Consider the following 13,009-nt stretch of genomic DNA (forward strand, 5'->3'; position numbering starts at 1 on the left):
GAAATGGAGAGATACTTCCTGCTAACAGATTGGAAGACTCGGTAGTACTGGTAGTGTTCCCAAGTTGATATATAGACTATAAACACAACTCCAATCAAAATCCTAACATCTTTTTTTGGTAGAAATTGGTGAGCTGATCCCACAATTTATATGGAAATGCTAAGAAGCCAGAATAGCCGAAAGTTTTGAAGAACACTGTTGGAGAACTGACACTATCCGATTCTTTATTTCAAATCACACACAAATTATTAACTTAAAATAGATCATAGACCTGAAGGTGAAAGCTAAAACTAAAAACTTATAGAAGAAAGTGAAGAAAAATCTTTGTGACTTTGGATCAAGCAAAGACTCTTAGATAGGACATCAAAAGAATTATACTAGAGTTCCCGTTGCGGTGCAACAGGACCAGGGGTGTCTGCAGCACCAGAACACAGGTTTGATCACCCGTCGGCACAGCCCAGGAACTCCGTATGCCTCGGGGCAGCCACGAAAGAAAGAAAGAAAAAGAATTATACAAAAAGGAAAGGAAAAAAAAAAAGATGACTTGTACTTTACTAAATTTAAACACTTTACTCTCCAAAAAAAATACCATTAGAAAGTGAAAAGAATACTAGGAAACAATATTCATAAATCATATAGACTTCAGTATAGAAATGATTAACGTGATTGATGGTTTTCGCTTTCAAAATCCAAAAGTTTAACGTATGCAATGTGACACTTAGAAGCACATAAATTCCAAGGTGCAATGGATTTAGATTGGAATGACCAGCTAGCCAGTTAGCAGTTGAATCACTGCTTATCTGAAAGGCCTCAAATATATTGCTTCACCTCTCAGAGTCTCATATTTCTCATCTATAAAATGGGAAGTGCCAGTCTTGTGAGGGTGCTGTGAGGATTAAATGAGATATAGTCTGTGAAAACACCTGACAGAGAGCTGAAAGGTATGGTAGAAAATGTCATTTCTTTCTTCCAAAACTTGAGGTGGAAGGCAACTCTTAAAAAAGCTTATTCAATGAGAATGTGTTTAATAAAATATAATTTATTTTTTCTAATTATGAAAGAATATATGGCTTTCCTAGAGGTTTTAGAAAATACAAAATATTTTTAAAGAGTAAAATCAACTGGAATCCCAAAACTCAAATGATCACTACTGACATTTGGGTATATTTCCTTTTAAAACTGTCTAGGTTTATATTTACACAGTTTGGATCTTGCTTTATTGTTTTGTTGATTCTAAATTTGGATTGTTAAGTAGACAGTCTAAAATTAAACGCCTTTTTCTTTCAACAAAACATTTGTAAGAAATTTGGCAGTGTCAGGTGAGAACTTTTCAAATTAGCAAGTAGGTTTGTGGATAAAAATGATCGAATGTAGCCTAAGGTTATTTTTCTATCTGTCCACCTCCCTAACCATAGGCGACGACGACCAGATTTATAATGTAATCGTCATAGCCCACACCTTCGTAATAATCTTTTTTATTCATCGTTTGTCTCTCCCTCTTCCTAGTCATCCATCCACCCACTCACCCATTCATACATCTATTTTTTTTTGTCTTTTTTTGCTATTTCTTGGGCCGCTCCTGCGGCACATGGAGGTTCCCAGGCTAGGGGTTGAATCGGAGCTGGAGCCACCGGCCTACGCCAGAGCCACAGCAACGCGGGATCTGAGCCGCATCTGCAACCTACACCACAGCTCACGGCAACGCCGGATCGTTAACCCACTGAGCAAGGGCAGGGATCAAACCCGCAACCTCATGGTTCCTAGTCGGATTCATTAACCACTGCGCCACGACGGGAACTCCCATCTATTTTTTTTAATCCATCCATTCTCTGTCTCTGCCTATCTTAGAATTGAAATATTAAAGTAAATGGAAAAAAGTCATACTTTTTCTGAAAAGAAATCTGTTAATTTCTTTAGTAATAAGAACTGACTGTGCCATGTAAGTTTATACAGAGGACATCTTTCATAGTTTGAATGAAATAAATCTGCATCTCCAACTTTTGACAAAACTATATACAAAGCATGCAATAAGATAAAGAATTTTACTTAAAATATTATATATAGGCAAAAGTGTATTGAAAAGAGCAATATGTCAACTTGTCAATTCTTTCTGAATATATAAAGTTTTAGCAAGGTCTCTCTAAGTGAAATTGCAGTAGGTATAATTAAAAGATATCTTAGTAAAACTTTTAAAAAATATTTTCCAGAAATTAAGAAAGCGAAAGACTCCATTCATTGGGCAACAGATATTTTTGCAAGTCAGGTGACTTCTGGTTCTTTGCTTTCAACACAGTTGAGGGGAGACTTAAATAATTTTCAATGATAAATCACTCTAAGATTTTTGCCATTAACTCAAGGAGTTAAAGAATTGACAACATTGCCGTATGTCCTTCTATTCTCATTTACTTATTTAAGTAAACATGTATTCTCAGCACTTACCTCTTTAAAAATGAAAAATAAGAACAGACATGATAGTTGACATGAACCTTGCCTGTTTACATGAATAAATAATATTTTCAACAGATACAGTTACTAACTTTAAAAGCCCAACCATCTCATTGAGATATAATTCTAGGAAAATTTTACCTTATTTAGAAATTGTTTATCAAATTGGCAATATATATTGTTTCATTAAGTTAATTTTACCAATAAAGAAAACTCTATCCTGAAGAATTTTTTAATACTTGGAGTGTTTTACTCATAAGAAATCAAAGTTTTCATTTAAATTTTATACTTTTTTTTTTTTTTGGCAATTTCTTGGGCCGCTCCCGCGGCATATGGAGGTTCCCAGGCTAGGGGTCTAGTCGGAGCTGTAGCTGTCGGCCTACACCAGAGCCACAGCAACGCAGGATCCGAGCCGCGTCTGCAACCTACACCACAGCTCATGGCAACGTCGGATCGTTAACCCACTGAGCAAGGCCAGGGACCGAACCCACAACCTCGTGGTTCCTAGTCGGATTCCTTAACCACTGCGCCACGACGGGAACTCCTATACATATTTTTAGTGTTAAGAAGTATAGTAGTATGTGAAAAATAAATACCTTCAACCATAAAAATATCACATTGGGATAAAACCCTAGTGGAAGAAAAATTCAGTGAAGTAGACTTTTCATTGAAATATATATTCAAGGAGAGGAATTATCAATGTAAATTTTTCACTGTGAAAAAAGAATGTAAACATACATTTTTAAATATATGGATATGTTTAAATATATAAATAAATATTTATATATATAAAGTGGATGAGAGTAGATATAAATCAGTATAATACTTTGATTCCTTTGGATGTGTATAGAAGATTAATGTATTATTTCTATTGTAGTATTTATAATCTTCCTGGAATTATACCTTTTGCAGCTAACAAAATAGATACCTATTAGTAATATTTTAACTTCCATTGAAATACATAATGGCAAGGATTCCCACCGTGGTGTAACAGGCTTGGCAGCATTTTGGGAGCACTGGGACACAGGTTCGACCCCCAGCTTTGCACAGAGGGTTAAGGATCCAGCGTTGCCACAGCTGCGTCTTAGATTGCCCCTGAGGCTTGGATCTGATCCCTGGCCCAGGAATTCCAGCAGCCAAAAAATAAAATAAAATTAAAAAAATATATATATATCGAATGGCATATAGTTTTTCACGTATCTCTTGGGGGTTCAGAGCAAGATGTTTGCAAACCATTGGTCTAGACTTAGAGCAGGAAGCCAGTGCTCTGTAGTCTGTCCTTGAAGGCTCATCATGATCTAACCCCTTCCTACCTTTTTTACTCTTCCTCTCCCGTGGACCCTGGGCTCTAGCCTTGGCCAACTCTTCTCCTTCTCACCTCCAATTAAAGAAATGCTACTGCTCTCTTCCTAAAGTCTTTTCCTGCCTTTTTCCATTAAATAAGTTCCTCCCATCCCTTAACACTCAACTCCTCCAGAAAACTCACTGCTTACCCAAGGCAGAGTTAGCTGCTTCTTCCTCTGTGCTTCCGAAGCACTAACAGGTCCTCCACTGTTGTGCTTACAGGTTGCAGTGCCTAGATTGCTTTCCTAATCCTCAGCGTTCCCTACTGTTCTGTGACTTCATTTATTCACCTTTGTATCCTCAAGCCTTTGAGCACATGGTGGGCGTTTGTACATGGTTATTATTGAATAAGAACAGGATGGAATGGCTCCTTGTGTCTTCACTCTCATTTCGTTGTTATTCATTTTTCTATATTTCTAAATTAGCCAAGCCCATCATCCTGCATCTCTCAGCACAGTCTGCTAATTTCCTCTCGCTGCTGTTGCTTGGGCTCTGCTCCCCTTTGGATGCCCTTAGCTCTGTTCTCATCAGTAATTGCCCAAGAGGGTGCCTCTCTCACTGCCAGTGTTCTTGGGAGAGTTGGCGATTTGGAACTCCCGGTTCATTTTCTCATAAAAATGATGTTCCAGGTGATGGTTGGGTTAGGACACTGTGCCTAATCTGCCCCAATATATTGAAAATAGGAGATAACTGTAATAATTTAAAAAATTCAACCATAGAAAAGAAGACTGTTGATATGACAAGTTTTTCAAAAATAAGTTTCTGAGCTTCTATTTTAAAAAGAGGCATGGAAAAATACATCTTTTCCCTGTGGTGGACTCAGCAGGTGGGAGAGTAACTAACATTTGTTAAACACCTGCTCTGTGCCAGGTACTGTGTGCATTTTATGTGTTGTGTCACTTAATCGTCACAACACTTTTGCCAGGTGTTTCAAAATAGCCTTTGCTGAATTATAGAGCACTCCACACTTACCCAGCAGTCATTTATGAGCTCACAGCTTTGCAGGTTGGCGGTTTTTGACTGGGAAGTGTTGGGTGGCCCTTTAGCTGGTCTTGGCAGGGCTCACTTCTGCTGCTGGAATGAGAGGGGCTGGATATCTAGAATGGCCTTGTTCACAGATCTGGTAGTTGGCAGACTCTTGCTGGGGCACTTTGATTTCCTTTCTGTGGCATGTCCAGCAGGCTAGCTCAAGCTCACGGCTGTCAAGTTCTCAAAAGACAAAATGAAAGATGCAAGGCCTGTGGAGTTCCCACTGTGGCTTAGCGGGTTAAGAACCTGACGAGTATCCATGAAGATGCAGGCTCAATCCCTGGCCTCAGTCAGTGGGTTAAGGATCTAGTGTTGCCATAAACTGTGTCACAGGCCACAGATGTGGCTCAGCTCCAGCGTTGCTGTGGCTGCAGCAGCTGCAGCTCTGATTCAGTTCCTAGCCTTGGAACTTCCATATGCCACAGGTACAGCTGTAGAAAAAATAAAAATAAAAAAGAAGATGCAAGGCCTCTCGAGACCTCAGAACGTATTGTCACTTCTATATTCTACTGATCAAAGCAAGGTCACAAGGCCATATTCAAAGGGCTGGGAAATAGATACCACCTCTTCATGGGAGGAAGTGTAAAAGTTTGTGGGTTTTTTGGTTTTTTTGTTTTGTTTTGTTTTGCCCACTCCTGCAGCATGTAGAAGTTCCCTGGACCAGGAATTGAACAAGCACAACAGCACTGACCCAAGCAGGTGCAGTGAAAATTAACCCACTGTGCTGCAAGAGCACTCCAAAAGTCTGTGGCCATTTTTAATGTACCACAAGGGGGTTTTATTGTTCTAGTGTGTCGGTACCCAAATCTAGGTTCAGAGAGATTAACCATCCTGGCAAGTAATCAACTCATAAGTAATAGAAGCAAAATTTGAACCTAGATCTGACCCCCAAGTTCTTTACTCTCTGCTGTACCATAGCTTCTCCCTTCTCTTTCTTCTTTTCTGCTCTCTTTTCTTCTCCTACCCACTCTCCTTACCCATGTTCAGACAGAGGAGGAAACAGAAGAAAAGCGTGAAGGTGCAGTATTCATACCTGGGCTGTGTGCTACCATCTCTGGCTTGGTAACTAGTATCTCAGAGAAACGAGGCTGGCAGTAGAATAATTTTAGGTGATTGTTTTCATACATTTCTTTTCTTTTTCCTTTTCTTTTCACCAACATGAGAAAAGACTGAGATAAAGGCTATTGATTATAATTACAACATATATTCTCTGCTCCCACCCAGTTAGGGAAATCTGAGGACAGAGTGTAGCTGTTCGTGGGGGCATTGGGTGGGGGGAGAGAGGGCAGACAGGGAATATACTTGATAATGTCATGATGGTGCAACGGGGATGCAAGCACCCAAATCCAGATGTGGGGTGACTAAAACCTGCGCTCTCCACCTCCGAGGGCTCACGCCAGAAACAGCAGGCATCCTTGAAGTTCACTTTTCCTCGCATTTCTCATCTGTTTATTAATAAAGCCAATCAGGTCAGCCTCTGCAGTGCATCACAGATCTGTCGGTTTTCCTCTGTCTCCACTGCCACTCATGACTGTCCAGTCAACCATCGTCTCTCTCCAGGACCAAAAGAGACTCCTTCTGCATCTCTCTGCCCCCACCTTTGCCCCCTAAGATCCTTCCTCCTCATGACAGCCAGCAGGATACTTTAAAGACATAGATCAAATAACAGCAACCACAAAGCCCATTCACAGCTCCCCATTCCTCTCAGGATGAATCCCTGTCTCTTTTGCAGTCTACAAACCCATGAACCTGATCTCCACCTGTGCCTGCACCTCATCTCCCAATGTCAGGTTTTCCCAGTCTCTTTGCCATCAGGTGGGTACCAGCTCTGCCTGCCTACAGAGCCTGCCCGGGTCCTCGTACTGCTTGCCCCTTTCCATTACTTTAGCCATTTTTGTGTATGTTCTTCAAAGAAGCCTTCTCTCTATCAGCTTTAGCGAGGTTTGATATCACCCTGGTCCCCATTGCTCTCTGTTACGTCACTTTGTTGCTTTTCTTCATAGTACTTATAATTATTTATAATTGTGTGCCAGCTTCCTTGTTTATGGTCACTTTTCTCTAAGGAGAGTATAATCTCTAAGAGGGCAGGAACCATATCACTTTGTTCTCAGTGTGTAGTCACAGCTCAGCACCGTACCTGGCATCTGGAAGGGACTGAGTACATACTGTGTTCCAGTTCTGGCTCCCTTGGTCGCCAGGCGAGGCATCTAACCTCCCTGAGCCTCCGATTGCCCATCTGTACAATGAGAACAGTGATTTCCACATCTGTGAGTTGTTATGAACTTTGAATGAGATGATAATGTATGCGGAACACTTTGAAAACTGTAGAGAACATTCTAGCCATGTGATGAATTATTTATGCCGCTACTCAGGGTCAAAAAGGAAGCATAGTCCCGCTGACCCTGGTTCTGACAACTGCTAGGTTCTCAATGAAGCATGGGTTTCAGACAAATGGGAAATCCAATAGACCACCTTCTGCACTTAGCTGCATTTCCAACCAGCACAGATATGACTATAATTAGAGCTTCAAGAGTTCTGTTTAATTTCAGAAGGATTCATGGTACAGTCTGCAGTCTACCTGAGATGCATGTCTAGAAGCAGATTCCTGTGGCTAGTGTTTTTATTCTGGCCCATTCGCTTCCTTTCCTATAACATCAGAAGTGTCTGTTTCTATTGTACTCATTATTTTCACTTGCCAGGTGAGAAGAGATTTTTCCATGTGGAAGATTTCAGATAGTGACCATTGAGCAAAATATATAGTTCTCGCCCACTCTCATCACTTTCCAAATGAACAGTAGCTTGGATAAACTTGCTTTAGCACACCCAAGCCTTTTATTAGCAGCCAGAGAATAGTCTGTAATAGGAGAAATTACTCTGCCCATGCATTTCTCCAAGGGAAAACATTTTTTTAGCCTGTCAAGACCGTGAAACCTCTTATTACAAACTATAGCAAAGTCAGTTTCTCCATCCTTGCCGCTAAAGGATTCAGGACACACCTCACTGCAGACCCTAAATTAACAATCCGAGGGGAGTTGTACTCGCTGGAAATGGGCGGAGATGTCCAAGTGAGTAGGATGCAAATCAAAGCCAAGCCCAACGTGGGCATTTATGTATTTCAAGCCCCGTTACCTGCTTTTCTGCAGAGTCCTTTTGCTTGTAATAACTCCCAGGCTGAGAAGTGATAGTGGCAAGATGCACCCAGTCTTCAGAGACAGCTGACTCTCTTTTTTTCATTCCTTTTTACTTATCTCACGATTTCCAGTTTTAGCCAGCAGTGCTGAGGAGCCACAAACATCCTAAGAGTCCTTGTTGGGATTCCTCTGAATAAAAGAAAAGCCAATATCTGTGAGTACAAAGAAGCACAGGTTGGTCTCACGCAGCACAAGTCTCTTTGGCATTCGTCCTTCCACACCAAGGATGAAAGCAAATAGGTACCTGTTTCAAGTCCATTCTGGGTGCCGAATGCTGCAGCTCATTAATGAGACTCATTGATGGAGTGACTGCAGGATCTCCACCCAGTCTCCACCATGTTCTTTGATCCTGAGCTGCGCATCATGACTATTTGCAGTAGGATCTGGTTGTTCCACACCAGAATGAGTGGTGGAGCCATGTCATGCAGTGAGGTGGAACAAAGGGAAAGCAATGTCATCGGTTCGATGACTGAGCCAGAACGCAAATTCACTTCCCTCCATTCACCCTTTCCTGTGGAGGTCCCCAGCAAATGACAACTGAAGTGTCTCTCAGGTGGCTCTCCAGTCAGCTCACTTCAGGTCAGCCACCTCTCTTAGCTCCTTCCTCCAAACCAGGCCCTTGTGTCAGGCACTCAGAGATAGTAAGACTGCACTCCTGCCCTAAAGCAGCTTATGCTCTAACCCTAAACTCTTAAGAAGAGGTTCCAGAGGCGGGGTTCCCATCCTGGCTCAGCGGAATGAATCCCACTAGGAACCATGAGGATATGGGTTCGATCCCTGGCCTTACTCAGTGGGTTAAAGATCTGGCCATGCTGTGAACTGTGGTGTAGGTCATAGACGAGGCTTGGATCCTGCGTTTCTGTGGCTGTGGCATAGGCCGACATCTGTGGCTCCCACTGGAACCCTATAGCCTGGGAAACTCCATAGGCTGCGGGTGTGGCCCTAAAAAGAAAAATTAATTAATCAATTAATTTTTTAAAAAGCGGTTCTAGAGGGGTAGATAACTTGTGCAGAGTTACACCATTTTTAGCGACTGATCCAGCACTTGAACCTTGTTTTTAAATGAAGCTTATTTTTCATTCCAAATCTTCTCCTTTTTCAACTATATCACACTGCATCCTCTTATCACATTGTCATATAATTATTTATAATTGTTTTTCAATTGCAGTTATTAAAATGTACTTAGCTCCACCTAACTTGGCAAGTGATTAGCAGAGATATATATCAGTGTGTAAAAGTGTATTATAAATTTTTAAAATAGTCACATATACTAAATGTATATATATATATATTTTTTTTTTTTCTTTTTTACAGCCACACCTGTGGCATATGGAAGTTCCTGGGCTAGGGGTCAAATCAGAGCTGCAGCTGGAGGCCTATGCCACAGCAATACCAGATCCAAGCCACGTCTGCAACCTATGCCACAGCTCACAGCAACAGCAATGCTGGATCCTTAACCCACTGAGCAGGGCCATGGATTAAACCCTCATCCTCATAGACACTGTGTTGGGTTATTAACACACTGAGCCACAGCAGGAACTCCTAAATATATTTTGTATATTTAAAATAAAAGTGAAATTGGTTTATCTCTGGATGACTTGTGAAGGTTTCCTTTTTTTACATTGTTCTATATCTTTAAATTTTTCTAAATTGAGATTGTATTGCATCTCTTTTTTGAAAAGTTGGGGGTTTTTTTGTTTGTTTATTTGTTTTGTCTTTTTGCCTTTTCTAGGTCCACTCCCGAGGCACATGGAGGTTCCCAGGCTAGGGGTCTCATCAAGAGCTGCAGCCACCGGCCTACACCACAGCCACAGCAATGCGGGATCCTTAACCCACCGAGCAAGGCCAGGGATCGAACCTGCAACCTCATGGTTCCTAGTCGGATTCGTTAACCACTGAGCCACGACAGGAACTCCAAAAAGTTATTTTTTAAATAAAACAAAACATACAGGAAAATTTTTTAGACCATAAAATGCTAGAAAGTATGAGCTAATGAATTTATTACAATGTAATAAAACTCATAATGCATGGATTAGGTTAAAAGTACATCTAATCAACCTTGGTAGCTAATATTGATAAGTGCCCCAGAGGTGGGTGCTCCCAGAGCAATAATTGTGGTTATCAGCTATATCCAGTCTCTTGGGATAGACCGTGATGGAGAATAATGTAAGAAAAGGAATGTGTCTATGGATGTATGACTGGGTCCTTTGCTCTTCAGCAGAAATTGGCACAACAGTGTAAATCAACTATACTTTCATTTTTAAAAATAGGGGAGGAAAATACTATGGTTATCAAAACCATGCTATCTCAGACTTGGTGAGCCCAGCTTTGCTCAGTTTTACTGGAGGATACGGAACAACAGAGGACAAAGCGTGGTCAAATATTGCAGTATCTAGAAAAGTGGAAACCTCTCCCTCTTTTTTGGCGGTCTCTCATTTTACTGGAGATTTGGTTTCTTTCTGTCTAGAAACATCCAATTATACTATTCACATCTGTCATCAGCCACTTTCCCTCAAGGAGTCCTAGTGGGAGTTGGGTTTTAATGAAGCAGTTGTGAACTTAGGTCCCCAGCTCCTTGAGCAGATGGATAATAATGAGCTTACTACTGGGCCAGGCACCCTGGAACTTCTTTATTTTGGATGTAAGCCTTTCTTTGCCTCCTTGGAAACCAGTGTCTGCTAATAAGTGCTAATACGTCCCACTCCTCTTATCTCCATGAAGTCTAACAATTTCCTCTCAGACTAGCAGCTCATCTTTCCTCGGGTGTAGAAGAAAGAGTCCCCTCCCTTTGGACTAAGGAAGTTGGGCTTCCCCAGCAGTTTAGGAGATCAAGATTGGTGACAGAATCTTTAAGGGTGTCAGCCCAGCCATTCTGAGCCTCCACACTTATCAGACATCAAGACAGTTTAAATAATATATTCCTAATTTAATCCAGGTTCCTTCTAGACACTTACTGTATTGGTACATGCTTTCAAGCAGAGTGCTTTATAGCTGGGAGATAAAGTAATGTTTTACAATAGTGTTATGATTTCAGAGGCACCTTCAGTTGCCTTGTTATCTCATTTAATCTTCACCAAAGCCCTATGGGAAACTCATTATCTTCACTGCAGTGAGGAAACAAAGGCTCAGAAAGAATGGGTGGTGAGTCCAGGATTCAAGGGCAGGACTCAGTCCCAGGTCTTCTGACTCCAAATGTTGGGTAGTTTCTGCTGCTTTTCTACAATTAAAAATCTGACCCCAGGTGACAGGCTGAGAATGGGGAGGGTGTGAATGATCCCATGTGCAGTGAAGCTGTCTATTGCGGAAGGGAAGGAGAAGGGGCAGGAGAGGAGCCGGTGTCCACTGAGCTTCTCCCTGGTGCTGGCTGTTCTCCTTGCACCGTCTCCTTTATTTTTATTTTTTATTTTTAACATTTTTTTAAGGGCTACATGTGCAGCATATGGAAGTTCCCAGACTAGGGGTCAAATCAGCTACAGCTACCAGCCTATGCCACAGCCACAGCAACGCCAGATCCCAGCCACATCTATGACCTACACCACAGCTCACAACAGTGCCAGATCCTTAACCCACTGAAAGATGCCAGGGATTGAACCCTCTTCCTCATGGTTACTAGTTGGGTTTGTTACTGCTAGGCCATAATGGGAACTCCTTGCACCATTTCCTTTAAATGGCACCTCCTTCTCCCATGGGATCAAAAAGCAATGGAAATAAAGCAAGATTAAATTACTTTCTCCAGGCCACATAGCTTACAAATGACGAACATAAACTGACAGCCAGTCTTTCTGCCCTCCAAGGCCACGATCTTCTCACCACACTTCACATGCAGTATAATGCAGTGTGTTCACACACATGGTAGATTATGAAAGGCATGGCAAAGAAAAGGTCTGTTTTGGAAAGGCTGGTGTTCTTTTTTTTTTTTTTTGTCTTTTTGTCCTTTTCTAGGGCTGCACTTGCGGCACATGGAGGTTCCCAGGCCAGAGGTCTAATCAGAGCTATAGCCGCTGGCCTACACCACAGCCGCAGCAACTCGAGATCCATGCTGCGTCTGCAGCCTACACCACAGCTCACAGCAATGCCGGATCCTTAACCCAGTGAGTGAGACCAGGGATCGAACCCGAAACCCCAGGGTTTCTAGTCGAATTATTAACCACTGTGCCACGACGGGGACTCCAAGGCTGGTGTTCTTAAGGACACGTATATATCCGCTTTCTTCCCCCAGTCCTCCAGCACAGCTTTTCATTTGACACAGGCTGACTTCTCTTCTGCTTCCTTGCAGGGTGTGTGCTGGTGGTGTCTATGATTGAACAGCTTGCTCAAGTTCACAACTCGACGGTCCAGACCTCGATGGAGAGACTGTGCAGCTACTTGCCTGGTAGATACAGAAAGGGGCCCTGGGCTGTGGATCTGCTTTTTTTCTCACTCATGAGCCATCATGAGTGAGTTCATACCCTAGACGTGCTTAGGAGAATCTGATTGAGTTATTTCTGTGAGTTGGTGTTCTTATGGGGCTCATAGGAATAAAAGAAACACACCAAAAAGCACTCTAGGCAATTGTTTCCTCCGACATTTATTGTCTGTCATGGCAGAATGAGATTGCTGTGGACATTGGAGGAATAAAATGTAGAATGGCCAATTATTGCTTTATGTGTCACATTTATAATGATTTACCAACCTGGTAATCATGGCCTTAGGTACCAACAAGGTCAAAATAATGAATAATTTTCAATGATTTATGTTAATTTAACCACATAGTCATTCTCAGGCAGACACACAGCCCTACTAACACAGAGCTTTATTTAGGCTGAGAAAACAACATGTCTTAAAACTCCAAACGGGAAACATTGCATTGATTTGAATTGGATCTCCATACAACCCCTTATACATCCTGCTACAGAAGAAAGTGATTGGTGGTTTAAATAAATTCATAGTTTTTTTCAGTCTCAGCGGAAAGAAAATATTAATTATATTTCCCTTATAGAATACTGTTAGCTATACAGCCA

The 13,009-nt window shown here is 41.7% G+C and overlaps 1 protein-coding gene across 6 annotated transcripts in view; it reads left to right on the top strand.

Annotated features, from left to right (window-relative positions):
* The window catches only part of AOAH (acyloxyacyl hydrolase), a 180,790-nt gene that overhangs the window by 16,209 nt on the left and 151,572 nt on the right, over positions 1-13,009 (top strand). For 5 of the 6 annotated variants that reach the window (XM_047763046.1, XM_047763049.1, XM_047763047.1 and 2 more), the window contains one exon: positions 12,286-12,381. In XM_047763046.1, coding sequence (XP_047619002.1) covers positions 12,286-12,381 — 96 coding nt within the window. Of the gene's footprint in view, positions 1-8,080; positions 8,164-12,285; positions 12,382-13,009 lie in introns of those variants that run through there. The other variant, XM_047763052.1, reaches the window with a different exon arrangement.

The sequence above is a fragment of the Phacochoerus africanus genome, chromosome 16, assembly GCF_016906955.1.
Source record: "Phacochoerus africanus isolate WHEZ1 chromosome 16, ROS_Pafr_v1, whole genome shotgun sequence".
Classification (NCBI taxonomy): Eukaryota; Metazoa; Chordata; class Mammalia; order Artiodactyla; family Suidae; genus Phacochoerus; species Phacochoerus africanus.